Source organism: Camponotus floridanus, unplaced genomic scaffold (genome assembly GCF_003227725.1).
Source record: "Camponotus floridanus strain SB8 unplaced genomic scaffold, Cflo_v7.5 scaffold4, whole genome shotgun sequence".
Classification (NCBI taxonomy): Eukaryota; Metazoa; Arthropoda; class Insecta; order Hymenoptera; family Formicidae; genus Camponotus; species Camponotus floridanus.
This window is the reverse complement of record NW_020229547.1, coordinates 2,001,263-2,027,298: the sequence shown is the minus strand read 5'-3', so window position 1 is coordinate 2,027,298 and position 26,036 is coordinate 2,001,263. Positions and strand designations below refer to the sequence as shown.

The following is a 26,036-nucleotide window of genomic DNA, read 5'->3' as shown; positions in this document are numbered from 1 at the left end:
CTTGAGTCAACGGAGTCTGACACGCCCCCTTCGGGAGACACATTGGTCAGTCTTTTGGAACTAACGTACGATTGGTCGGAGTGATAAGCGAACGATTATTGAGTTTGCCTCATAGGTCGATTTATCGTACACGATTAAATTCAAACAAGTTCAAAGAGGAGCAGATGCAGTTAGCTGTTAACCGTCGTCGAGATTTTACGAGACTCGAAGCGTTGTACGTTCTTGTTCGTATTTCTAAGCATTTGCGTTGATTTTATGATTGGGAAGATTTTGGTCCTTCTTTAAATTCACGTTAAAGAAGAAATAGACGCTGATAGTTGTTAACCATCATTGAGATTTGAGGATCAAAGCATCGTGTGTTTCTAGACATCGATTACGACGCTCCTTTTGATCGCAAGGATTTTAGTTCTTTATTTAGAAAACAAGAAATCGACTCGTATGAAAATAAGCAGACATGTTGCGCAAATATTAGGTAATTGTACGATAAGCGATAAGATAGCGATTATTTGAGTTACTACAATTGTGATTGCAAGGAGTGATTGTGTTATTGTGATCTACAAGGTTTGTTTTGTTTTTTTTCTTTTTCTAATTAGTTTAACGCTATTGCATTAAACATTAGACTTGTTCTTTTTAATTGAACTTTTTGTATTTCTCGTTAATTCTTACCTTCTCTCGAATTTCCATGTGTATATCTATCTCATTCATTTTATTCTAGTTCAGTTAAAAAGGAGAAATCTATTGTTTCATGTATATTTTGTCGTCTGTGCGTAAAATATGTATATATATATATATATATATATATATATATATATATATATATATATATAAATGCTTTATTTTTTCTTTCTGCTTTGTTTTGTCATTAAAGAATAAAGTATTGTAGTTTGATCGAATTTTTTTTTAATTATAGCTTTTAGTTTTTGCACGAAGTATATTGAATTTGATTATAATTTGATGTGAACTACAGATATGTCAATATATATGAGATAATATATTAGACAATGTGATTTTAGGAAAAATTTTTTACAATACAATATATGCATGTCTTATTTGATGTTTGAGCTATAAAATTACTTTATACATAAATACAGGTATATATATGGATTATGCTGAGAATGATCTCATCATATTTTTTTAATATCTAAATTGTTTTAATTATGTTTGATAGATGGAATCTCGTTTACCAAGACCAAAAGTGACATTAACAAAAGCAATTTCTACAATGGAGGTAAATATTAAAAGTATAAGTAACAAAATAGCTAAAGAGGAAAATAATATTCCGGCATCAGTATCGAATGCAAAATCAACAGCAACAAGTTCTTTTGCTTCAAAATCTACTTATCCTATAAAAGAGAATAAACCACCAACTCTAGTCCGTGCAAAAACTTTATCTACAATCACACGATCGAACAATGTAAAAACTGTGAAAAGAATGGGTACTACTATAACACATGGAGAGACAAAGAAACCATGTCTCAAACCTTCTGTTACAAAAGCAGTAACAAACAAACCAAATAGTAAACCATTGATAACTAATAGTACAGCAGGAAAAACGAATAAAGTAATACAGAATAATACCGACAAGTTAAAAAGATGGGACTTACGTGGTCGCTTAGCACAAACAAGTGATAAATTATCTGCTGCCCAACAAAAAAGTAAAGATATAGAGTCAAAATATAATGAGTTAAAAGAATTAGTGAATACTTTAGAAGCTAGTGAGGCTACATGCAGAACTAAAGCGGAAAAATTCGAGGAGTCGAACAATATTTTAACTAATGAAGTTCAAACTTTAACGACAGAAATATCTACATTGCAAAAACATCAAAAAGATTTAGAAACACGTTTAAAAAAGGAGGAAGAACTCTGTAAAAACATTACTTGTGTATTGAATGAATATAAAGAGAAATGTAAAACACAAGAGACACAGATTACAGAACAAGCAACACAATTGACAACTTTGAAAGCTGACTTGGAATTAAAAAAAGAGATAATTGAGAATCTGACTAACACCAAGGAACAGTTACAAATATTGACATATAAAATGGACAAAGAATGTAGATCATTACACAATAATATACAAGAATTAAAAGGCAATATCCGGGTATTTTGTAGAGTTCGTCCGAGAACTCCAAAAGAGACGGAACAAATGAAAGCGTAAGTAGATTTCTACAAATGTACTTTGCTTTGTAGTTATATATAATTCTAATTTGAGGATTTGAATAAAACTTGTTTCTTATTTGTAGATTGTGTAATATAAATTATATAGATGACTGCACTATTGAAATCAGTAAATCAGATGGATCAGATGCAATGAGCTGTAGTGGAAAGCAACGAGGAATAAAACAAGAATTTTCATTTGATAAAGTATTCAGTCATAAAGCGTCCCAAGAAGACATATTTGAAGAATTATCTCTTTTAGTACAGTCAGCTCTTGAAGGATATAATGTTTGTGTATTTGCTTATGGCCAGACTGGTTCTGGCAAGACATACACAATGGAAGGAGAAATGAGTAAATTGACCGAAGGCATGATACCTAGAACTGTAATTATATATTTTTACATATTTATGATATAGTAAATATTATTTGAAATTATTAGATCATATTTCAGTTTATACATACATATTTCCAATTGTTTCAAATATGGTTTCTCTTTAAAAAAGATTTAAAAATTTTATATATGTTTTTATAGATAAATGTAATTATCTAATTTATATTTTTTATAAATAATTTGTGTGTGTGCAACTAATAATTTTTCTATATGAATTAAACTATTTTTATATGATTTAAGGTACGTCATATATTTAAAGAAAGAAAACAATTTGAGCTTCTTGGTTGGGAATACCAAATAAAAGCCAGTTTCTTGGAAATATATAATGAACATATAATCGATCTCCTCGATTCGCAACCAAAGACACATGATATACGAATGGTGGATAGCAAAGGTCAGGATTTATATGTGACCAATTTGAAGATAGAAGAAATACATAGCCCAGAAGAATTGTACAAATCTCTAGAAACTGCACAACGCAATCGAGCTGTTGCAGCAACACAATCAAATGAGCGGTAAGTTTTGTTATATTTGTGCAATGTTTAATAATTCGCTATAGCAAAAAGTTACAAAAAAACAAAGCACAGCATTTTTTTCTCATTACATTTTCTCTAAATAATGATAATATATTAATAATATTGAAAAATGTAATGAGTTTGATTTGCCTTTTAGATCATCTAGGTCACATTCAGTAACGAGAATACAATTAATTGGTACACATAGTACAAAACAAGAAATATCTATAGGAAACTTGAATTTAGTGGACTTAGCAGGATCCGAACGTTTAAAGAGTGAAGAAGTTGTGAGAACTACAGAAACAAAAAATATTAATAAATCCTTAGCAAATCTTGGTAATGTTATTTTAGCTCTTTTAAAAAAACAGGAACATGTTCCATATAGGAATTCTAAATTGACACATTTACTCATGCCTTCTCTAGGAGGCAATTCTAAAACTTTAATGTTGCTCAATATATCACCACTAGACGAGTGTTATAATGAAACATTAAATTCACTGAGATTTGCTAGTAATGTCAATAATTGTAAAACTGGGAATATTAAACGTAGCCGAATGCTTTTGCAAAATACATCAAACTGAGTTTTAAAATGTTAGTTTTAATAAAAGAAAAAGAGTTTGTTTGCATAATTTTTCAATTTATAACTTTTATACAATTGACACTTTCTCTTATCATTATAATTATTATGGTTAATGTAAAATAATTTCAGAAAAAAATATATATGTGAAATTAATGGTAAAATGAGAATAAAAGCCATTTTTTACATTAATAATAAGTCTTTTAGTAAGTCTTTTGATAAGATCTCTTATATATTAATAATAGTATTAGAGTTAGAGTACTATATAATAATATAGTTTAATTTTTATAGCTATATGTATGTAGTTAAAAGTATAAGATTGATATCTCTCTCAATATTGTGTAATATTGATATTTTGTTTGAAACTCTAGAGTTCACAAAAATCTCTCTAATCTCTCATCAATCTTATATTTTATAATTATTTTATTCTTTACATTAGATAATGATCTATTGTTGAGTTAGATTGTATATTATTGTATCATTATTGAAATTCAAATTTAATGTCATATTGAATTATTGATTTTAAAAACAAGATTATTTGATAATGATTCTAACTCGTATTTTACTGATATCTAACATCATATAATAATCTATCTTACACATACTTGGTTTATATAATTTTTATATAATAATTATAATAAATAATGCTAGTATAGACTATAATAGATAAAAAAAGAGATTGTAATAAACTGTAACAATAGTTTATTCAAATTCAATTTCAATGTATAATTTATAAATAATTAGTTATATATAAATATCACTTAATTATAAAAATTTATTTAATTTTAAGTTTAGATATTTTTGCTGCTATCCCATATAGCAAAATTTTTATATTTCTTTTATACCATGATTTGTTATAATTGAAATGAGATTGCCAATTTTTATCTAGAAATTTCTTATAAAATACTGACATATCATCTGCAGTTATATTTGTCTTCCCTTGTGCTTTCAACAGTTCTTGAAATTGTTTACGTTCCTAAAATCTCATTTAATGATATTAAATTGATACATTATAAAAAAGAGCTGTAGGAATCACATACCTTAACGAAATTAGTATTATGTTTGAGCCAAAATTCTTGATTCCATTGTTGAGTTTCTTCTCTGAGATCTAAATATTTCTTTTCAAAGTAAGTTTCTTTCGCAGAGCGAGCAAATATAATAGGTCTTAGGTTTGAAACTGGATCAGGAGGACCAATTAAATCATGAGTTTGTTGATTACTTTTTAGTTTATCTGTTTCCTGACAAAGATATTCATGTAAATATGTAAAAAAAATATATAATATATAATATGCAGATTTCTCTACGAAACTTATTTTTTATAGCTAAAGTACGAGAATGGTAATTAAAATTGTCACTCGCGACTAATCGTTTTTATTAGAAATAAAGGCAATAATATAATCTATTATAACATTTATACATTAAATTTACATAAAATATTAAAAATTCATGAAGAGATTTATACACATATATATTATTGAAATATTTACCGTATTAAATAATCGAGAGAATTTCACCAAATATGTTAAGCGACAGTTGTAACATTGCGATGTAACGTTTAACATTTTTACAGGCTTTTTTTTCTTGGAAAAAAAGGTTATTTCTCTGGACATAGGTGGAGCCACTTTCAGTCACGTGATTAAAATTCAAATTTATGCACATGTGCGTATGTTCAAACATTCCAAAGAATACAATTAGTGTTGATCAACAAGATAAAGTAACTGAAAGTTTATTAAATTTTAGAAATCAAATATAACATTTATGTGATGGAAAAGAAAAAGATATTTTACACGGATAAAAATGATCAGAAGAATCATGGACAACATGGGAAACAGATATCTGTTGATATATAATTCTGTGAATATAAAAATGAATTTGTCATTAGAATAATATTTTCTTCGATTTAAAATGTTAAAAAGAATATGAAGGAATGAAAGAAAGAAATGCAAGAAAGGGAAATGAAGGATTTTAAATATAAAATAATTTTTACTAAAAAATTTCATACATCAAATATATTGAATTTTAAAAAAAGAACTCTTTAACATTATATAATCATACATAATAAACGTAATAATTAACATTTTGAAATATATATATGAAAATGCAATGTAATTATCAATTATTTTAAAAATTCTTTAAGACTTACTTAAATCATACATTTTTACATATCTTTAAGAAATGTGAAGAATATAAAGTACAGTACAGTATTAAAAATAAATATTCCAAATGAAACAACTTAAATATACTTGCAATAAGTTTTTAAATTTAATTTTGTTTAATCTAAAATAGCTTCAAAGATATTTCAAATTAATATTCTTTTTGCGATGAAAAATGCATAATTAATTCAATTCAACCAGAAAATATGCTGATTAAGTATTGCAAAGTATGTTAATAATGTATACAAAGTAAAATCATACAAAAAGTTTGAAATGAATTAAATCATGAAATTATTACTCAATAATTAACCACGTTTATATTTAGTGTTATAATATACATTCTCTTTATAAATACAATCTAATAAGGAGTTAAAGTTGCTTGCTTGATTCTTAATTGATTGGTATCTCAGTAATAGATCTAAGATAAGCTTGATTTAAGTTTTATCAAATAAATTCAACAGAATATAATATATTTAGTAACGTTCAATATGATCAAATGCTTCCAAAAATATAGGATACGTACTAAATCTGCCCTTAATTCATCTCTTGTGTAACATAATTGATTACATATTGATTACATATCAAGTTATTAGTTTTCTATTGTAAAAGAAATTGTTATACAACACAATAAGTTATTTAATCTACTATAAAAATTGATTCTTTCTTGTATATTAAGACTAGAGTTTTTTTATATTAGATAGAAACATTCCTTTAGAAGACTATGTCTAATATTTCATCGTACATTTAAACATTCTAACTCTATATATAGATGTTATTTTTCTAATATAAAAATTACATTTTTCATGCAAACATGAAAATTAGACAACTTTCTAAGTTCTAAACGCACGATGAAAATACAAATATCTATGTATGTAAATTGCCGTCACTTTTTTGTCACATTGTTAGGGCATTGTTTTTTTTAGAATAAAAAACGAATAATAATTAAATTTAAACAGTTTTCGCATATAAGTGTTCCTTTACAAATTATGCTATTTTAATATATTTGCAGATTTGTACAAAATTGGTTTATTTAATTCAAAGGTTTTAAATATGCTGCATCGAATGTATCGAGTTCGTTTATTAAAAAGTTGGCCTCATTTCGAAGGTGTTTTGCCTTGGATGCTGCTTTCTCTAATACTCCTAAAGTATTTGCTATTGTTTTAAGTTCAGTGTCCATTTCGGATGTTGCTTCGTCTACTAAATGACAGAGTCGCGCGAATGTGCTGGAGAGCTCCCTAAAATCATAATATAATATCATATTATAATATATAGTATCGTAATAATATACCACAAATTGTTCATAATTATTACAACTTACTGTTGCACTTGGTGACTGCAATTTGCAGAAGTGAGGTCCACAATCAATCGTAGCTTCTTTGTAGCATGCGCAACATATTGTCGTTTAAATTCGCGTTCTTTCGCGCTATTAGTCCACGTTAGACGTTCATAGAGATATAAAGCACCATATATTGCACCAGTTACTGCAATTAATCTCCAGCCTACTGTTTTTAACATCTAAGGGAAAGATTTGTATTTTTAAATTTATTTCTTATTTTTTGTGTATAAAAAGTCCAATTTTAGATAATATTATACATACAAAACCAGCAATAATAAGACCACCCATTGTACCCTGTGATGTTACGGATGCAATTGCTATACGACTAATTAAAGGCCAATCATCAGCTCTCGATGGAAAGTTCGGTGTAGTTGAGATAAATTTTAAGGAATCTGTACTCTCTGCAGGTGATGTAATACATGGTGGAATCTACAAGAAACAATTATTTTTATACTTTTTTTTATATGCAAAGTGAAAAAATATTATCAATTGCAACAATATACTAAATAGCTGTTATTAAATACATTTTCTTTGATTTACAAATTCTTGATCTAATTTGAGACAATTTTTCCTTAATCATATTGTCAACAAAGATGTCATTCTCTCATTACAATCTTCCAATTATATATATAAAACTTTGAATTCTATCAAAATCAAATCTATTTTCCATTTATTTCTCTGAAGATTAATATTTTCATTTTGTAACTATTTATAATTTACTTTTCTCGTAAATGAATAAATTATAAAAAATCGATAATTAAAAGAAAAGTATAATAAGAGATATTTTATATATTGTTTATTTTATATCCTACCTCTTGTGGGTAATTAGCAATAGCTAATTTGTGGCTCTGTTTCCCTGCAAATCTGTTAATTATTGCCGTAAAACCCCAGGAAAAACGAAATTCTAGGTCCTCGTGAAAGTCTGCGCATAAATTATCGCAATTTAATCGATACAGTATTTCGAATGGCTCTCGTCGTGGTAAAATGTTAAGCGACATTTGTCTTTTGTTTTCTGGCAATAAACTTGCCATTCTTTCGGTCATTTCTCGTTGCGAATTTTCCATATTCAATGCTAAAGCAGTGCTAAGTCTAGCTCGTAAATTTGAACCTAAAATATAACATTTTCATTGAGATCATTATCCTATTACATCCTTATAGATAATGAAATAAATATATAACTAAAAATTACCCAAGCCATTTTCTACATGTGCATGAAGTTCTCGTTTAAACACGTTCAAAACAAGTGGTTCGGGATGAAATGGAACACTAAATTCATCGACTAGAACAGCTAATCGTCGAATTTCTTCACTTAAAGCTTTAGAAACTCTTTGTTCTACATCTTCTACTATACGATGAATTTTATCTTTCATTTCTTGAGTTAACAACATCAATTGTTGTTCTGTGAAGTTCAACTTATCATGAACTTCTTTTTTAATATTCAATTGTTCAGTTCGCATTTCTTTTGTTCGATCTAATATCTCGTCTAATGCCTGACGTATTTCGCTGCAATAAACAATAAAAGCAATGAATTTACATTTTCAATGTATAAATGGTTGTAGTCTTATAAAAAAATTATGTAAAATAGTATTTTCTTACGTTGCGATATGTTTACCACGTTGAGAGTGCTGTTCAAATTTTGTCTTTACCGCAGACTTTGAAATACATTCTTCAAATTTTCTTTCAAAATCTTGAAACTCGAAATATCGATTTTGGAAACCATCTGCTAATGCCCCATCTATTGATTATATCGGAATTAGAAAAATTTTTAAACTTGAAAAAATATATAAATTATAAGGAATAACATTACTATGAGCAGGTTGACCACGTTGCTCTTGCATACGAGCTTGAAGAGTTTCTTTTGCAGAAATAAAAAAGACCCGTTCCTCAGCATCCTTTGGACTGTAAACTTTTAATTCCCTTGATAAAAAGTCAATAGCTCGGTTCTGATGTTGTGCTCTTACCTACGCATAAGGGATATATAAATATAAATGGATTTTTTAAAATATATATCATATAAATCATTGTACATAATTTAATTGTGATAAGCATATTATGTGACTGTACAGTTGTACAGTATGGTGCATTGCATTTGTATTTAGTGCAATAAAAGAATATCATAGTTATTACTGAAATTCAATGTATTTAATATATTGAATATAGAAAGATGTGTATTTTTCTCATTATTGTATATATATATATATATATATATATATATATATATATATATAAAGTTCTAAAGTTAAGAAAGTTTTGATTTTCATATAAACAAGAATAAAAAAAAGATAATTAATGTATAATTATAGAAAAAATAATATATTGCATATGGTTTTATAGATTGTTTAAACAGAATTTCTTTCATTTTTAGCATTATTTTTTAATATGATAGGGTCTTTGAGTTATTCAGAGTCGATTTTTCCATAATCAAGAGAAATCATCATTCATCACAATTTTTTAATCTTTAACTTTATATATCTTTGTATAATTATTTTAATTATTAAGATTTTCTTATTAAATCAGAATCTTATTAAACGTAATCTAAAATTAATTGAAGAATGCACTTTTGTTAACTTATTTCAATTCCTACAATTTAATTCATAAAAACGTTTTTTAAATCGTAATCCGAAAATTATCGGTGCTTCGACATTTTTAAGGAAAAATCAACTTGAATTTAATTAAAGAATGTATCATTAAAAAATAATATGCAAAATAAATAGAAATATATATCCTAAAATTATAGTATACATAAGCATCATTTTCGGATAAGCAACACTTCCTAAGAATTAACTTACCTCCTTTTGTTCTTTGACCAGCTAAAGAATAGAGAAAAATTCAAATTGTTGTTCAAATATCAGACTATATCAGATTATTTAATGTGTATGTCTTTTATATTTGAGTTATCATGTGTGTTTTATATATGTGTTTATATAAATTGTACATATATATTTTTAAAATTTACAGAGAAAATATTGTGTACATTATATATGTGTTTGTATAAATTATACATTTTTTAAATTTATATAGAAAAATTTGTGTACATATCTTTTGGTTTTTTATATTTCGTTTTAGTTTTTATGTTTCGGTTATAATTCGTCATTTAGTGATAATTAATTTTATAATAATTTTACTATTGAAATTATAAAATTGACTACCACTAAAAAATATATATCTTTGATAGCATTTACTATATTTTATATTTCTAACACATAATATTATTATATATTTTTCTTTATTCTCTTAATAAAAAATATCTAAATAATTAATAAAAAATATTTAAAAATTATTCTCTTAATTACAATGAAAAATACGTTATATTTAATATAGAACTTCTCATTTGTCAAATATAAATCAATAATAAAAATTGTATAATTTAAATATTTAATAAATATTAATAGCATATCTTTAAGAATTTTGTTGTATCAAAAAAGCATTAATAATTTATGCATTAAATATGTATATTATAATCATAGCTTTTTTATTTTCTATTAGTACTTTATAAATACATACCTGATCAAAAAATTCTGGTTCAGAAGCAGAGGCATCCCATCGATTATTTAGAATAAATATATTTGGTTTTGATAATCTTGTAGAAACTTTATGAAAGAAATTTTTTTCCTGAAAAAAGAATATATAATTAACTCTCTAAAATTTATTATACAGTATAGGTTCTGATTATTACATAACAATAAATTTATTTTATATAAAGCAGATATAAAAGAAGTATTTAATTATTCCTATTTAAAAAATTACAAATTTCTAAAAAAGACATTAAATAACTCTTATATATATATGGAAAAAATAATGATAATAATGTTGATAATTATTAAATAAATAAATAAATATATAAATAATATATAAACATACAATATATAAAATATATGTATATTTTAAATTCTCGTGATTTTTTCTAAAATAATTTTTTTTTGTGTATATAGACATCTTTTTTGTTTAACAGACACTGTAGCAAATATTGTTTATTACAGATAAACTTACCGTAACCATCAAAGTAGATTCAGCATTTGCTACTAGGATAAAAACATCAGCATCTAAACAATGCTTATCAATCCATTCATCAAGATTTGGAGTTACATCTACTCCTGGACTATCCACAAATACTACATCATCTCGCAACAATAAGCATTTTTCCTTTGGCCAAAATATTCTTACTAAATGGCTCTCGCATAATTTCTCTTTACAAAGAGCATGACCCAACTGTCCGACAGATTGAACTGGCTGTTTTTCAGTGGATCCTTCCGTAATAAGGTATGATTCTCCATTATCTGAACCTTCAACTTGCAGGAAACAGTTTGTAGTGTGTCCTATACCACTTGGTAAAATTTTATCGCGTAACATTGCATTAATAACTGTACTTTTCCCATTACTTGTTCTGCAACATACATATATATATATATTAATTAATATTCTCCATTTATATAGATAGTAGATTTTGACTTAGAAGGAGAAAGATTTGCTCAGAAAAGATTTGCTTTTTCATGAGAATAATATTTTATATTTTACATTTTATATAAACTAAACACAATGAGATCAATTACAATAAGATATTATTTAATATAATTTCTCACCTGCCAAAAAAAGCAACTTTCATGTGATCCCTTCTAAGAACATCTTTTATTCCACGCACTTTATCAATATAATTTTTGACCTTTGCTGCCTCTTCCGTTGTTACAATATTGCGGTCATTTTGTAATGCTGTATAAAATTATTACTAATTAGATGAATGGTCATATTATATGATATGAGACATGTTCCATTACATTTCTCAATTTTCAATTTACTTACATGTCATAAATTCTACAGTTTCTTCCACATATTTTTCTATATCCACAAATATATCATTTATCCTTTTTTTCGCCTTCACAAAAATCTGTAGAGGAGAATTATCAGTTCTAACATCTGATGATCGAAGTTGACTATCTCCAATCATGGATGATTGTACAATTGTACGATTGATATAAGCAGCCATTATTTCTTTATATTTCTATTATAACGTGATGTATTTGGCAAAAATAATAAAAAAGTACGGTTGTGCAGTTTGTGGATAGGCAGTACGTTGGTACACAGTGCACAGCATGCGGGATCAACTGAAATCATAAAAAGCAGGAGTTAAATATTTTCTAATGATCAGATTAAAGACAATATTTGATAAAATTAAAACATATAACAATAAAAATAATCATCAATAAATAATTGCAGGATATATCTCTTGCTGATTATATATATTTTTTATATAAAAATGGAATATAGTATATTATAGAATGTAATAAAAAAATATAATTAATTATAATATTTTCAGAGAAATATCCTTTGTACATATAGCATTTGATAAAACAGTGCAGAATTAATAAAATGTGATAATAAAATACCAAAAAATGATAATAAAATAAAATTAATAAGACAGGAATAAATAAAACAAAGCAATGACATAATATTGCAACAATATAATATTGCTTTAAAAAACATCAAATTTTACATATAATATGCATTTACCTAATATATATATATGTATCACAAACACTAACAATTTAAATTAAATATATGCATTTTTAAAATGTCTTCTTTATTTAATTCTTTTGCGATATAACGAGAAAACAAAGTTTTATACATATAAGGTGTATCATAATTATTATGATTTGTCATTTATAATTAGAAATTTATGATAAAATAAGCTAAAAGAAAGATCTTTTCTCTGTACATATTGAACATATTGAACATTTATACTAATTTAACATATCACATTAAAGCTAAATATCATTGTAGTTATTCCAATTTAACAATTTTTACAAATTACAATAACTTACATTCTGAGAGAAATTAAATTATATCAAATTAAATCAGTAAAAAAATTTGTTGATAGCATAATATTTTTATTGAAAAAACTTTCTATCAAAGAAAATGGGAGAAAAATTATGTATAAAGTAGTTTTCAATAGTTTTGAAACATCCTACATGTTTTTAACACTAGACAAACATATGCAACGAGCAATACATGTGTTTTATTAAATAAAAACAATGCAACCTTTTTATCTTTAGTCATTGATGAATCCGTAGAGTAAATCTATGATATAATTATTTGAATGTTGTCCTGTGTCCAAAATTGCTAAAACAATTCATTATACGTTTATTATTTAATGTAAAAATTTGTTACTATAAATTATATCTAATTCATTCACATTATTTTTTATTCAGAAATACAAAGTACTTTGGACACGGATCTTTTTTCTACTGTAAACTTTATTGGAGTTTCAATTTATATTATATATTTGAAATCTACAATACGAAAACATGTGACCGATAAATTGATGAGGTAATACAAGATTTATTTCCTTAAAAAAATATGCAAGAGTAAACGTGCATTTAATTAATGATTTTATATTCAATCATACATATTTATATCAAATTATCTGTTCTTTCAATACAAAAATCGCATAGTTTCAGTAATTGAATATTCGGACAAGATATTGCGTAGCAGACGAGCTAAAAATTGTTTTATACCATTTAACCTCTACTGAGATATCGAAAAATGTCCTCGCACAAAAAAAATATATATAAATTATATCAAGACTTTAATATATATTTAAGTGGCGTACTTGTCATACCGTAAAGACAGTTGTGCATAAAATGACGAACAGTAATTCATGATTACAGATAAAAATGTCTGTTTAATCGGTAGATATATTAGATTACAATTAAATACCTTCAATCCGTACATATATATAAAATGTGTGTATATATATATATATATATATATATATGTATATGTATATAGAAGAAAGTGGACTTGATACATGAATTGCTGATAAGCGCTGCCATCGCATCTTCAATTCAATTGGAGGATTCATACCGCGTCCAGTTTTTGACGTATGACTTCAGCAGCGGTCCTATCAAAGAGACGCTGAGGATGCTTTGAAGCGTTTGATAGACCAATCAGGTTAAAGAAATCTTTACTCCTTTTACTCTGATTGGTTAATCAAACATTTCAAAGCATCTCAGCATCTTCTTGACCGCAGCCTTCGATATCCAGTAGAAGAGTTTCTTTCTCCCTTTCTCCCTCTCTCTCTCTCTCTCTCTCTCTCTCTCTCTCTCTCTCTCTCTAACTCAAATATATATTTATCTTTAAATGCAGAAATTTTTAGGGGGTGCAAACAGTATGAACAGATGTATATATATCATTAAATATGTATATATATCACTAAAGTGATGAAATATAAAAAACTAAATTGCAAGCATAGGAAGAAAATGTCATCAGCCAATCAGTACGTCTGACAGAAAATCGTCGTGCGACAAATGCGATATCGCCTCGAGAAACAAAAACGTATGGAACGTTCGAAAACGTCAAGCGGAATGATATTCGTGATTTTGGTTTCTGACTCGTTTTAAGGCTTGCTCCTGTTTGCTTCCAGTACTTCAGGAGAAATATAATACGGTTGAAGCGTTCGAATTTGAATGAATAAAGCGCGAAAAATAAACGCGCGTATTCTTAAATCGCGAGACGATTATTGGAGTTTCGGAGAACATGCCAAGCATCAGAGTGATCGACGGTGACACGGGAATTGTTCATACGTTGGAAGTTTCTCAGGAAGATGCCGCAAAGGCTAATCAAGGCACGTATCTGATGAAGGCGCCCTGTAACTTACATAATCTTTATATGCACTGTTATGTGTAATCTTTTTTAAAAATTGAAAGAATTTTTCTGACTCTTATTTTTTTCAGATCCCTTATTCGCGACGCAACTTATGCACAATTATGAAGCGATAATTGTGCAGAGTCCTGATCAAGCTGTTGTTGAAACAGGTGATTGATGACTTATTATGAAAATTTTGAAGTATTTTTCTATAATACTAATTAATGTGTAATGTAAAATTAGTGCATTTGTTTCTATCCTAATTGTATAAGAATATATTCTAAATCGCATTTTTTTTCATTTATATATTGTTATGTTTATTGATAGAATCTTCTGGCAATGGTCCATTATCTCATACCACGGTACAAGAATTTTCTCAAGATTTTTCTCATGATTCTTCTCAAGAAAAGGGTATGTTTCTCAAGAAAAGAATATATTTTATTACTTATATTTTGTTTATTTTTTTCATTTCCTTCAGTTTTTTCTTTCAAAATAGAGATTATTTGTTTGGAAAATTTGAGGAGTCCAAAGAAAAATAAATGACATATGTTGTTTTGCAGATGGTTTTCGTTGGCCGCATGAAGCAATTATTTTGCTTCTCACAGTATATAAAGATCAGGAACACCAAATTGTATCTGGAACAATGACAATGAAAAAGTTTTGGGCTATAATTGCCAATCAATTAATCAAAAAAGGTTATAATGTCAATGCTTCTCAGTGCAAAAGTAAAATGGCAGGTTTAAAAAATACCTATAAAAGTGTGAAAGATCATAAAGGAAAGAGTAAATACAACAAATATCGAACATGGCGATATTATGATGTAAGTGTAGAGTGAATATTTTATATGAGATATAGTATAATTCTATTTCTTTCTTTTATTATTGAAATTAATATATCTTTTTACATTACAGATTATGGATGAAATATTCAAGAGAAGACCATGGGTGACTAAGGTCCTTACATCAGATAGTCCAACCTCATCTTCTGAATATATAGATAAAAAAAGAGGTTTATCTCCATGTAAAACTGAATTGCCTTCCAAGCGTAAGTATTTGAGCAAACTATCAATAAAATGTAGTTTAAATTTTTGTTTTATTTATAAAGCAATGGATACTATATATACACATATAATTATTATATTACAATTGCTATCATGTTACTATACATATAATACAATGTCAAAAAAAGAGTTGTCAACAATATTGAGAAATACTTCCTACATTATCCTATATTCTGTTTACTTATTATTTTCACTTATCAGTATTATATAATGAAATATATATCGAAATTATAGGCTTAAAACAGTTTGGTATGTTGGAGAATATAATTGCTGTCACAGAGGAAAATACTACTATACGAAGAAAGATGCATGAAGAAGCAATGGCTCGCCAGGATAAGTTACTCGATATTTTAGGAAAAATACCCAGTAATTCAACCTCATCACATGAAAACAATGCTGATAATGAAAGAAGTAATTCCTGTAAAATAGAATTACCTTCCAAATGTAAGTATCATAGTTAGCTTTTTATATGCAACACTATATAAATTTATTAAATCAATAGTTCTTGTTTTATTTATAAATATAATGTAATATAATGTTTTATTTATATATTACAATTTTTAATAATAGGAATAAAAATATTGCCTACATCACACTAATGCTATTATATACTTAATGTAATATATATTAATTACAGATTTGAAGCAATATGCTTTGTTAGAAAGGATAATTGCTGTTATGGAGGAAAGTACGACCGAAAGGAAAAGGATGCATGAAGAAGCAATGGCTCGTCAGGATAAATTACTTGACATCCTGGAAAAAATATTAAACAAATAGCAGCATGACACATATATGTATATATAGTCTAATTATTGAGCTATGCATAGAAAGTTTTGTGATATTTTGTACTAACTAAAGACAATAATTTTTATTATTATTTTTTATTTCTTCTTATGGATAGAGACAGAAAGCAGAAATCTTAATTATAATGTAATAGTTATATATATTTGACCAAATCAATCTTTTTTTTTTCTTTTTTTCCAAAGTATAAGATGAATATAATTTATATAAATATCAACTATATTTTATACATGAATAGCTTCATAATTTATTAAAATAATTTCTTTATAAATTCTTTTTTTTGCTTTTACATTTCTATTATATATATATATTCCATTTTTACTCTTCACAATTCTGCTTTTTCTGTCTAAGACAATGATATGATTTTGTAATATTGCAATTTAAGTAATAATATTGTATAGTATACAGCATGCTATAACATTTATAGAACTTATGAATCCATAGCAATAATTCCAAAGTAGAGATTGTAATTGCAATACTTGTTCATAAAAATCTGCAATTGGTAAATGTTACTGAAAGTTTACTTGTAATTATTATTTTCATTAATGGTGGTAATGAATTTCTCTTAAATTATTTATTATAATAAATTTTATTATAATAAATTATTTATTATAATAAATTTAAATATTGAAAGTAGCAATTGCAGTGAATGCTTAAAGAGCATTCAAACTTATTTTCATTGAATTCTATACATATATATATATATATATATATATATATATATATATATATATATATGTATAGAAAATGTGAAATAATATATTCTTGTCTCTCTTAATACAAGATACAAACTAATAAAAATATATTTTTCACATTTTATAAAGAGGAAGAGGAGAGATAGATATTAATAAGAACATATCATGAATAGACTAAACAATTTGTATGCTATAATTAATTTAATAGCGAAGATTTAAAAAAAATGAAACAAAATATAAATCAATCTTTCTCCTTCTCGTTCATTTCTGCTTTGCAATGACGTTCGTGAAACGATCAGCTGATTAGATATTCGGTTTTGGTTAGTTTTGCTTTTCTTCAAAAAAAGATGAAAAATTCTTATTCTCTCTCTTTTTCTCGTTGTGGTCTTTAGAATACATTATTCGCTTGGTCTAATCGTGTTATAATAGAACGTGAGATAAAAAAATTTGCTTATGAAATGATACGCTATTCTTCTCAGCTCGTCAGTATATCGTATATCCAGTATATCTTACAGATTGTAAAGTTATAAAGTTTAATGAGTAGATCGCATCGTTAACAAAATCATCATGAACGTTGGCAATAATACGCAACTAGAATGTATCGATTCTTCTAAAAGTAACGAGTATTGTGGGAAATGTATAAAGGAGCAGTCAAAAGAAGAATTACTGTCGTTTGTGATAAAATGCGCCAATTTTGCTGCGGAAAAACATCGGAATCAAAGAAGGAAGGATATCGCTCAAACCCCATATATAAATCACCCTTTAGGTTCAGTTCAAGATAAAAAATAATTTAATTTCAATAATATATGTGTCTCAAAAATCATATATTCTTTTGTTAGTTTACATCAAGTAGTAATAATAATATTAATAAATTCTGTTTCAATGATTTCTGTTTTGATTATTCATGGACAGTCAAAATAGGAGCAATTTTGAAATTTCTTATTTTGAAAGTTAAATAATAAGTTTTAAAAATGTAAATTGATAAAATCTGTTATTTTAATCTTTTGTTTTAAACTAATCTTAACTAAAGTGGAATAAATTGATATTGTTTTTATTAGAAATATATCTAATACGAAAGTTGTAAAGTTAAAAAACTGCCAGTCTTTATTTTAAATTATAATAAGAAAAATTATTTTAAATCGATTAAGAAATCTGTAATTTGAAAATGTTCTGATTCTTGTAGGACATATTGTATATTATTGTATTATATTATATTAATATTATATATAAATAAATATGTATAATTTATTTGTTTCTTTTTCTTTTTTTAGGAGTTGCAAACATTTTAATTCAAGAGGGCAATGTTTTTGAACCAGTAGTAATTCTAGCCGCAATCTTACATGATACAGTAGAAGATACAGATACTACATTTGCAGAAATTGAGAAAGAATTTGGGCATAAAGTTTGTCAGATAGTGCAAGAAGTAACTGATGATAAAACATTATCAAAAGCCGAACGTAAACGATTACAGATAGAACATGCTCCTAATATATCTCGCGAAGCAAAACTGGTAAAACTAGCCGATAAATTATACAATTTAAGGGATCTCGAAAAGAGTGTGCCTATTGGTTGGACAAATGAAAGAGTAAAAGAATATTTCGAGGTAAAATATTTTTAGTATTGATAAAAATAATAAAAGTTACAGAAAAGAATTGTAATAATATCTCAAAATGATTTGATTTACTTTAGTGGGCAAAAGCTGTCATAGATGGATGTCGTCAAACTAATCCTGCTTTAGAAAGAGAATTAGACATTCTGTTTGCACGTAATTGTGATACAATCTGAAGAGAACTTAAATTTTAGGAGTGTAGTTGATGAAATTGTAAGTATGATAGTATAAGAACTAAAATAACATCAAAATAATATCAAAAACTTTATAAAATAACATCAAATTATATTGCATATGAAACTTGTATATAAAAATGTATACATAATTTGTATATATTTTTAATGTAAATGTACAAATTTACACAAATAATATTTTCAAATAGATTTTTTTCTAAAAAACTATATTTTTAAGTCAAAATTTCAAAAAATGTATATTTTTATCATTTTCTTGAGATGTTTAGTTAATTATTTTCCAGATTATTTGTATGTTCATTATGAAACCATTTCATATAATCAGCCAATGCTTCTGCCTCTTCTTCTGTAATTGCATTATATAAAGATGCGCGTATTCCACCTACCGATCTGTAAATAGAAATCATAGTAACTTGAATATTAATTAGGAATAATCTATGAAAAAATTATTTTATTATAAAATTTTTAAAGATTATGTTATGATGAACGCGTGTAAACAAAATCATTTCTTGTCATAACTTTACTGTGGTTAAATTTATCCTTTTTGATAAATTTTTTACTGACCTGTGACCTTTTAGCTGCAACATACCGCGAGCTACGGCACCAAGAAGGAACTCTTTTTCGAGCTTTTCGTCACCGTCATTTATTCTGAATGGAACGTTCATCCTACTACGCGCGTTTCGCTTGATGGGACATACATAAAAACCTCCTGAATTGTCAATCACATCGTATATCTTGTTGCTCTTCTTCTTCGCAAAGTTCTGCATACCTTCGGGGCCACCATTCCGTTTGATCCATTCGAAAACCAATCCAACTACATATATCCTAGTCGTCAAATTAACAAGAATTGTAAGAACTTTTTTTACGAATCGAAGATAACATGAAAAATTATGTGTACCATATATTCAGAAAATTATTTTTTCGCCGAAGAAAATCCCCTATACTAAAATTATAGGCACTATTGATATTATTTCATGAAAAATAATGTAAAAAAGATCTTAAAAAAGATTCTTAATTTTTTAATATTTTCTTTTTATTATAATCTTTTATGTTAAGTTTTTAATTATATATATTATTTTCGTGCATATATTTTCTTTATCTAGTTACGAAATCGTGATATATGAAATTAATGACACTCACTGAAAGACGGGAGGAGTGTTGTGCAAAGAGTTGTCATTTGCCATGACGGTAAAATTCAATACTGTTGGACATACATCCATTGGATAACCGAGCATATCATCCCGCACGATTACTAAAGTAACACCAGCCGGGCCAATATTTTTTTGCGCTCCCGCAAAAATCACTGCAAACTTGGATACATCGAAAGGTTTTGACAGTATATTGGATGACATGTCAGCAACAAGTGGCACTCCATTTGTCTCCGGAATAAAATCGAATTCAATTCCATGCACAGTCTCGTTTTCGCAATAATAAACATATGAGGCATTTGGATCTAATTTCCAAGTAGAAGGATCCGGAATTTCTGTGTATTTTGATGTTTTGGGTAGCACCATATTCACTTTTCCAAACTTGGCTGCCTCTTTCGCCGCTTTCGCCGACCATGAACCTGAACGAAAAAAAAATTACTGTCATTATTTTATTTAAAAAATTTAGAAACTCTATTATATTTTTTTTATCTCTCTTACCAGTTACTATATAGTCTGCAGTTCCGGTTTTTAATATATTCAGAGGAATTGCCGCAAAAATTCCGGTGCCACCGCCTTGCATGAACAAAATATGATAATTTTCGGGAACATTCCTTTAGAAAAAAATAGAATTTATAAAAATCAGTAATACAAGACAAATATTAAACAAACCAAATATAATTCATATTGATCATCATTACATTTTTATTACAAAATAATGAACTTTAAAGGATAAAAGACAAATTACTCTATTTAAACATTTCCATTTAATTGAGAAAAAGTCGACGGTAACTGTTTAAAAATATTAACATTAAGATTGAAAGTTTTAGGAGTTTATTATATTTTATTATATAATTTGAATTGTTTATTTTGAGAACGATATAAAAATAGTCATCAGTTTTTAAATGTCTTTCAAAAATTAATTTATAATATATATACTTTTAAATAAATTTATATCACTTTCAATGATTTAGACTTACAGAATATCTCGTAATGTGGCCTGGGCACTGTTGATGACGTTGTTAAAGTCATTTGACCGATGACTTAATTCGAGAATGCTTATTTTCGTATCGCGGTAGCCAAGTAATTCCTTTTGCACATCTTTCAAAACCTGTAAGTAATAGTACAATCTCGATTAACTGACATCGCGAGAGCAATGAACGCAATTGACCCAGTCTTGCTCTCTTATCTCTCTCCTTGTCGTCTAGTATCAATAATATCAATAATTAATATAAAAATATAATTACAAAAAATACAAATTCAGATATTTACCTCAATTTTTTATTTTTATCATTCACGCTTATTAGCAAGCAAATAAAACTACTTAATTATATAATAATGACGCGCAAAGTGCATATCAACTGTTTATTTGTCGATGCGATGAAATTAAAAATCACGAGTTGCTCTTGTGCAAGCGAAAATTGTATCAATATTTTATGTTATTCGCTGTATTATTGCATATATATAATATACTATTGCATATATAAAATATCTAGAAAACATTTTTTTCTAAATCACTGTCGATGCACGTGATGCATACGCATTTGAATTATCATCGCATGGATTGCAAAACAGTTGAATATTTGATTAGCACGCGATAATAATCAAACATTTATGTACACAACTTGTACAAATAGAAAGATTCATTTTTAAACACAAATGTAAGAAGATTACGAAACAAATATAGGACAAATATACAACAAGTTATAAAGGGAATGTAAAGAGATAAAAAGGACATATATAGGAGAATATTGAAAATATAAAATTACATTAATATTTTAATTATGTTAGAATTTATACAAAAATTTCTATATATAGAATATTTGGAAATTATATGAATTTTTCTAATTTTAAAGTTATGTGAACTGAATGAATAATTTGTTCATTTTATGTCAGTTTTTTAATTTTTTTTAATTTCAGAAAGAACAAAATGTTATTAAAATTAGATAATTTTGTGCGCAGACATTCGAAAACTTTTAGCGGCGCAAATGTGGAAGTTATCTGCGAACAGTTATTACGTCGGTCCGGTATCTCGGAAAAACGTGTATTACAGGTGATAATTATATCTGAAATCTATCCACTTCGTTTTATGTCGCAACACACAATAATTATTAAATATTTTGTTACACATACACGTATCATTTTTATAAATAAATATATATGATTTTTATAAATAATCACATTATATATAATCACATAGAATAAAATAAAATAGATTGTATACAGGGGTGTATCTGAAATAATGCACTAAACTTTGGGTGCGTATTCTAGAGGCCAAAATAAGACTTTTTTTTCTTGAACATAGGTTCGGAAATGAACCCCCCTCCGAGCTAAAATTCGAAAAGGTGTGAAATTGACCAAACACTCGCAACGCAAATTTATTTATCTCTCAAGAGAGGGTGATAGGTAACGTTAAAACAAAGTCAAATAATAAGGCAATCCATAATACAGCCAATTTTCAATTTTTTCCCCAAACTTTAGGGGCCTTTAGCTCGGAGGGGGGGTTTATTTCCATGTTCATAGGGAAAGAAGTCTTATTTTGACCTCTAGAATACGTTCTTAAAATTTAATGCATCATTTCAAATACACCTTGTATATTTATAAATAAATATATACAATCACATAAAATATATAAAACTGTTCATATATAGTGTATATTGAAATAGATTATATTTGAAATAGATGAATCTTTCTTTTCCTATTTATATGATTATATATTTACAGTTATGTACCTCAAAATATACACACACACACACAGTTTATATATATATATATATATATATATATATATATATATATATTCATGTATTTAATAATGTATATTTTTTTCAGTATGGTATAGAATAGCAAAACTAATTTTAAAATCCATCCTATTCATCTTCGAGAAATAATTTGTTAAATTATTAATCTCTATTGAAAAATGCAAGAATATAGAAAAAATTTTAACATACCTCTAGCGGTAATTTAGCTGGACCGGCACCGAAATTGATCACATTTTCGAATTTTGTGTCAGTCATTATGCTTATATCGACCTGGACGTACGTGGCAGAGAACGCAGAGCAAACTGAACAGCAACTGATTAAATGATAAACAGTAACTACTAGAGAGATAGCATTAGCTAGTCGTTATCTTCGTTCAATTAGGGGGATCTTATCACCACACAACCAATTTTATGCCTTTTATCTTAATTTTCTACGTAATTAGATATCTTTGGAATGTTTTTTCGAAGTAAATTCGTCAGATGCAAAGCGTCCACTGTTGTGAGCAGTTCATTTGCTTCAATTTTATCAAGCGAATGGCATATACAGAGTGTTTCAAGATTGCTTTCGTCCAAGGTCTCAATATACAAATATACAGCGCTTTCCAAAGTGTAGTTTATCATGGTTTTATACGAAGAGTATGTGGTTGTGACATTTTTTAAATCTATTGTGTAATTTCGAGGATAATAGGTAAAAACCACTATAAAATATAATCACGCGTGTATATATTTTTAATATTATATAGCGAAAAAATATAATATATTAAGCTATATAAATAAATAATTCAAATTTTAAATTGCATATAAAATCATTATTAATTCGTAGCATATATTAGTCAAACACTTTTACTATGATTTTTCATCATTATTTATTTCAAGTCAAGTTTTTACATTGATTAAAAAATAATATAGACTTTATATAAGAGTTATTTTGCATAAATCATGGTCAATAAAATTATTTTGCATAAATCATGGTCAAAAAAATAATTACTTAAAGAAGAGTTTATGTAATCTAACGCCAATGGACAGCATCGTACAGACCAAGCAATTTGAAGATGTTGGATAATATTTCATCAAATTATAAAATGTATTCAGGTAAATTTTTTTGTCAAAATCTAAATGTTAATGGACTTTGTGAGATGCTTAAATTAATTATTTATAGAAAATTAATTCTCTTCTTTGCAAAAATAATTGAATCAAAATTTTCTTTCAAATATTTATTTTATTGGAAATTTAAATGTAATATATTATTTATATATAAATAAATATTTGACAGATCTTTCTGAAAGATTTCTATCGGCAGATAGAATAGATTCACATTAGAATTAATTATATAATATTGAGACATATTTTAATTTGATCCCGTAGATAAAAGGTTTTATACAAGAGATTCATTTTGTATAAATCATGATCGACAAATTTACTTGAAAGAGAGTTTCTACGATCTAACGCTAGTGGACAGCACCGTACAGACCAAGCAATTTGAAGATGGATAACATTTCAATGTCATCAAATCGTAAAATGTATTCAGGTAAATTTTTTGTCACAATTTAAATGTTAACGGATTTTGTGAGATATTTAATTTAATTTAATTATTTATAGAAAATTAATTCTCTTCTTTACAAAAATAATTGAATCAAAATTTTCCTTCAAATATTTATTTTTATTTTATTTTTATTTTCTGGCAAATTAAATATTAGTTGTATACATATTCGACAATTTTCTAAAAAATTTCGTTAAAATATAAATTCACATTCGCGAGTGTATTTATGAATCTACAAAATTTCTGCCTATTGAGACATCTTTATTGTTATTAATATATTGTTAATTGAAATAATTAATATATAGTTAATATAATTATATACTTTTTTAAGTTATCCAGAACGTGCATGTCTACAAGACATTTTCAGAAGACATTCCGAAGAAGTCGTATTGTTTTAAAAATGTTTTCGAGAATATCTTCTGGACGTTTTTTCGATGCATGCTGTCTGAGTGCACATACGTATATAATTATATAATACTCTAAATATATAATTAGAAATGTTGACAACATATGATGTAGCTGCTTATCAACATCCATAGGTCACGAGTAAACAAATTGATACAAATCTCATAAAAATAAATCACGCCACTAAATAAGTCATGCTTCAATTAAAATTTATTAGATTCTTATTTAGACGCACCATTGACTGTTTATACCCTGCAAATGTCAATTTATTTTTTATCTATTTTAAATGTATCCTTTAAATATTTTAAGAGAGATAACATCAAAAATCTTTATATCCACATTCATCTTCCTCAATTAATGAGAGAAATCTTCTTAAATTGACATATTAAATTTGCAACTGCTTACTTACAATTTTAAATTGGCTAAATAATCAATAAGGAATGTAGTTATCGGTTTAAATGATATCAGTAACTCTCTCTTATCCACTATATTATCTATTATTATTATACTTTATATAATAGAAATCACGATTTTGATCAACATAGTTTATCGAGATTGCCCTTTCCGTTATTGATCTTTTATATCTAAGAATATCTAAGTTTAAACAACGTAAATTCGTATAAATTAAAACTATAATATAAATGTAAAAAAATAATCGAAATATTTTAGACACAACCACAATATTTATCATCATTTACATCATTTTCAATTATTATTTAACTTACGAAGAATTTAAATAAAATTTAAAATCCACGTATACATATCACAAGGTTTTTAATGTTAACAAATGTTATCCCTTGTTATTCAACTCTTAGAGCAAAATGTCAAGGAATCGCGATTATTATTTAGAATTAAAAGCGCGTGGATATATTTAATCCTGAATATAAAATGAATATCACTATGGTTTTTTTATTATTATTTCCTAAATTATACATTTACATTTGTGGATATTTTTATAGCTTTCCAACTACACATTTTATATTTGGCGCCAGATGTGAATGCTGACGTCGACTTTCAAAATGGGGACTTTCGGCGACGAATCCCTGGTCCCGACTGGAACA

General features: G+C 26.6%; 6 protein-coding genes and 1 long non-coding RNA gene across 13 annotated transcripts; 4 read left to right on the top strand and 3 right to left on the bottom strand.

Moving 5' to 3' along the window:
* The first annotated feature begins 112 nt into the window (after positions 1 to 112).
* LOC105253001 (protein claret segregational) lies at positions 113 to 3,669 on the top strand. 3 transcript variants are annotated; one of them, XM_025411535.1, is made up of 6 exons: positions 113 to 561; positions 911 to 1,091; positions 1,169 to 2,154; positions 2,244 to 2,541; positions 2,790 to 3,064; positions 3,222 to 3,669. In XM_025411535.1, exons 3-6 carry the CDS (start codon positions 1,169 to 1,171, stop codon positions 3,643 to 3,645), a joined length of 1,983 nt encoding a protein of 660 aa, XP_025267320.1. In that variant the 5' UTR covers positions 113 to 561; positions 911 to 1,091; the 3' UTR covers positions 3,646 to 3,669. The 3 variants fall into 3 exon arrangements, with proteins under 3 accessions (XP_025267320.1, XP_011259028.1, XP_011259026.1); XM_011260726.3 differs by lacking the exon at positions 911 to 1,091 and having other exon boundaries at positions 113 to 472; XM_011260724.3 differs by lacking the exon at positions 911 to 1,091.
* Positions 3,670 to 4,416: 747 nt separating this feature from the next.
* On the bottom strand, positions 4,417 to 5,246 carry LOC105253044 (apoptogenic protein 1, mitochondrial). Its single transcript, XM_011260802.3, has 3 exons — positions 5,129 to 5,246; positions 4,682 to 4,879; positions 4,417 to 4,617 (listed from the first exon to the last, which is right to left on the bottom strand). The coding sequence occupies exons 1-3, from the start codon at positions 5,201 to 5,203 to the stop codon at positions 4,417 to 4,419; spliced, it is 474 nt and encodes a 157-aa protein (XP_011259104.1). The 5' UTR covers positions 5,204 to 5,246.
* Positions 5,247 to 6,085: 839 nt separating this feature from the next.
* Positions 6,086 to 13,847, bottom strand: LOC105253002 (transmembrane GTPase Marf). 3 transcript variants are annotated; one of them, XM_011260727.2, is made up of 14 exons: positions 13,744 to 13,847; positions 13,164 to 13,244; positions 11,928 to 12,229; positions 11,711 to 11,837; positions 11,121 to 11,514; positions 10,635 to 10,742; positions 9,920 to 9,940; positions 8,938 to 9,091; positions 8,727 to 8,865; positions 8,320 to 8,633; positions 7,943 to 8,238; positions 7,392 to 7,559; positions 7,113 to 7,309; positions 6,086 to 7,029 (listed from the first exon to the last, which is right to left on the bottom strand). In XM_011260727.2, exons 3-14 carry the CDS (start codon positions 12,109 to 12,111, stop codon positions 6,825 to 6,827), a joined length of 2,307 nt encoding a protein of 768 aa, XP_011259029.1. In that variant the 5' UTR covers positions 12,112 to 12,229; positions 13,164 to 13,244; positions 13,744 to 13,847; the 3' UTR covers positions 6,086 to 6,824. The 3 variants fall into 3 exon arrangements, with proteins under 3 accessions (XP_011259029.1, XP_011259031.1, XP_011259030.1); XM_011260729.2 differs by lacking the exon at positions 9,920 to 9,940; XM_011260728.2 differs by lacking the exon at positions 13,164 to 13,244.
* A 604-nt stretch (positions 13,848 to 14,451) lies between these two features.
* On the top strand, positions 14,452 to 16,699 carry LOC105253003. The gene is made up of 7 exons (XM_011260731.3): positions 14,452 to 14,748; positions 14,858 to 14,938; positions 15,096 to 15,179; positions 15,329 to 15,588; positions 15,680 to 15,812; positions 16,063 to 16,272; positions 16,466 to 16,699. Exons 1-7 carry the CDS (start codon positions 14,661 to 14,663, stop codon positions 16,603 to 16,605), a joined length of 996 nt encoding a protein of 331 aa, XP_011259033.1. The 5' UTR covers positions 14,452 to 14,660; the 3' UTR covers positions 16,606 to 16,699.
* Positions 16,700 to 17,561: 862 nt separating this feature from the next.
* LOC105253006 (guanosine-3',5'-bis(diphosphate) 3'-pyrophosphohydrolase MESH1) lies at positions 17,562 to 20,478 on the top strand. 3 transcript variants are annotated; one of them, XR_003123210.1, is made up of 6 exons: positions 17,562 to 17,644; positions 17,840 to 18,090; positions 18,596 to 18,927; positions 19,014 to 19,146; positions 19,703 to 19,973; positions 20,228 to 20,478. XR_003123210.1 is itself a non-coding variant. In XM_011260739.3 (4 exons), the coding sequence occupies exons 1-3, from the start codon at positions 17,892 to 17,894 to the stop codon at positions 19,107 to 19,109; spliced, it is 627 nt and encodes a 208-aa protein (XP_011259041.1). In that variant the 5' UTR covers positions 17,713 to 17,891; the 3' UTR covers positions 19,110 to 19,146; positions 20,228 to 20,478. The 3 variants fall into 3 exon arrangements, 1 of the variants encoding a protein (XP_011259041.1); XR_003123209.1 differs by lacking the exon at positions 17,562 to 17,644 and adding an exon at positions 17,666 to 17,756; XM_011260739.3 differs by lacking the exons at positions 17,562 to 17,644; positions 19,703 to 19,973 and having other exon boundaries at positions 17,713 to 18,090.
* Positions 19,325 to 23,507, bottom strand: LOC105253005 (probable phosphoserine aminotransferase). Its single transcript, XM_011260734.3, has 6 exons — positions 23,221 to 23,507; positions 21,250 to 21,380; positions 20,771 to 20,883; positions 20,265 to 20,691; positions 19,689 to 19,949; positions 19,325 to 19,514 (listed from the first exon to the last, which is right to left on the bottom strand). Exons 1-6 carry the CDS (start codon positions 23,284 to 23,286, stop codon positions 19,394 to 19,396), a joined length of 1,119 nt encoding a protein of 372 aa, XP_011259036.1. The 5' UTR covers positions 23,287 to 23,507; the 3' UTR covers positions 19,325 to 19,393.
* Positions 23,508 to 23,555: 48 nt separating this feature from the next.
* On the top strand, positions 23,556 to 25,149 carry LOC112638915. Its single transcript, XR_003123211.1, has 4 exons — positions 23,556 to 23,718; positions 24,025 to 24,122; positions 24,396 to 24,558; positions 24,902 to 25,149. It is a non-coding gene; the product is annotated as an uncharacterized LOC112638915 (long non-coding RNA).
* Positions 25,150 to 26,036: the final 887 nt, after the last annotated feature.

What these genes read in the sequence shown, in the direction of transcription:
- LOC105253001 (XM_011260726.3), top strand. Translation starts at nt 1,169, where the DNA reads ATGGAATCTCGTTTACCAAGACCAAAAGTGACATTAACAAAAGCAATT. An exon ending in GAGACGGAACAAATGAAAGC is followed by an intron (nt 2,155 to 2,243) that starts GTAAGTAGATTT and finishes TCTTATTTGTAG; the next exon opens with ATTGTGTAATATAAATTATA. An exon ending in GCAACACAATCAAATGAGCG is followed by an intron (nt 3,065 to 3,221) that starts GTAAGTTTTGTT and finishes TTTGCCTTTTAG; the next exon opens with ATCATCTAGGTCACATTCAG.
- LOC105253044 (XM_011260802.3), bottom strand. Translation starts at nt 5,203, where the DNA reads ATGTTAAACGTTACATCGCAATGTTACAACTGTCGCTTAACATATTTG. An exon ending in TCTCTCGATTATTTAATACG is followed by an intron (nt 4,880 to 5,128) that starts GTAAATATTTCA and finishes TATCTTTGTCAG; the next exon opens with GAAACAGATAAACTAAAAAG. An exon ending in ATAATACTAATTTCGTTAAG is followed by an intron (nt 4,618 to 4,681) that starts GTATGTGATTCC and finishes ATGAGATTTTAG; the next exon opens with GAACGTAAACAATTTCAAGA.
- LOC105253002 (XM_011260727.2), bottom strand. Translation starts at nt 12,111, where the DNA reads ATGGCTGCTTATATCAATCGTACAATTGTACAATCATCCATGATTGGA. An exon ending in AACTGTAGAATTTATGACAT is followed by an intron (nt 11,838 to 11,927) that starts GTAAGTAAATTG and finishes AATTTTATACAG; the next exon opens with CATTACAAAATGACCGCAAT. An exon ending in AAAGTTGCTTTTTTTGGCAG is followed by an intron (nt 11,515 to 11,710) that starts GTGAGAAATTAT and finishes TGTATGTTGCAG; the next exon opens with AACAAGTAATGGGAAAAGTA.
- LOC105253003 (XM_011260731.3), top strand. Translation starts at nt 14,661, where the DNA reads ATGCCAAGCATCAGAGTGATCGACGGTGACACGGGAATTGTTCATACG. An exon ending in TCAAGCTGTTGTTGAAACAG is followed by an intron (nt 14,939 to 15,095) that starts GTGATTGATGAC and finishes GTTTATTGATAG; the next exon opens with AATCTTCTGGCAATGGTCCA. An exon ending in TGATTCTTCTCAAGAAAAGG is followed by an intron (nt 15,180 to 15,328) that starts GTATGTTTCTCA and finishes GTTGTTTTGCAG; the next exon opens with ATGGTTTTCGTTGGCCGCAT.
- LOC105253006 (XM_011260739.3), top strand. Translation starts at nt 17,892, where the DNA reads ATGAACGTTGGCAATAATACGCAACTAGAATGTATCGATTCTTCTAAA. An exon ending in ATATATAAATCACCCTTTAG is followed by an intron (nt 18,091 to 18,595) that starts GTTCAGTTCAAG and finishes TTCTTTTTTTAG; the next exon opens with GAGTTGCAAACATTTTAATT. An exon ending in GAGTAAAAGAATATTTCGAG is followed by an intron (nt 18,928 to 19,013) that starts GTAAAATATTTT and finishes GATTTACTTTAG; the next exon opens with TGGGCAAAAGCTGTCATAGA.
- LOC105253005 (XM_011260734.3), bottom strand. Translation starts at nt 23,286, where the DNA reads ATGACTGACACAAAATTCGAAAATGTGATCAATTTCGGTGCCGGTCCA. An exon ending in GCCACATTACGAGATATTCT is followed by an intron (nt 20,884 to 21,249) that starts GTAAGTCTAAAT and finishes TTTTTTCTAAAG; the next exon opens with GAATGTTCCCGAAAATTATC. An exon ending in TGCAGACTATATAGTAACTG is followed by an intron (nt 20,692 to 20,770) that starts GTAAGAGAGATA and finishes TTTTTCGTTCAG; the next exon opens with GTTCATGGTCGGCGAAAGCG.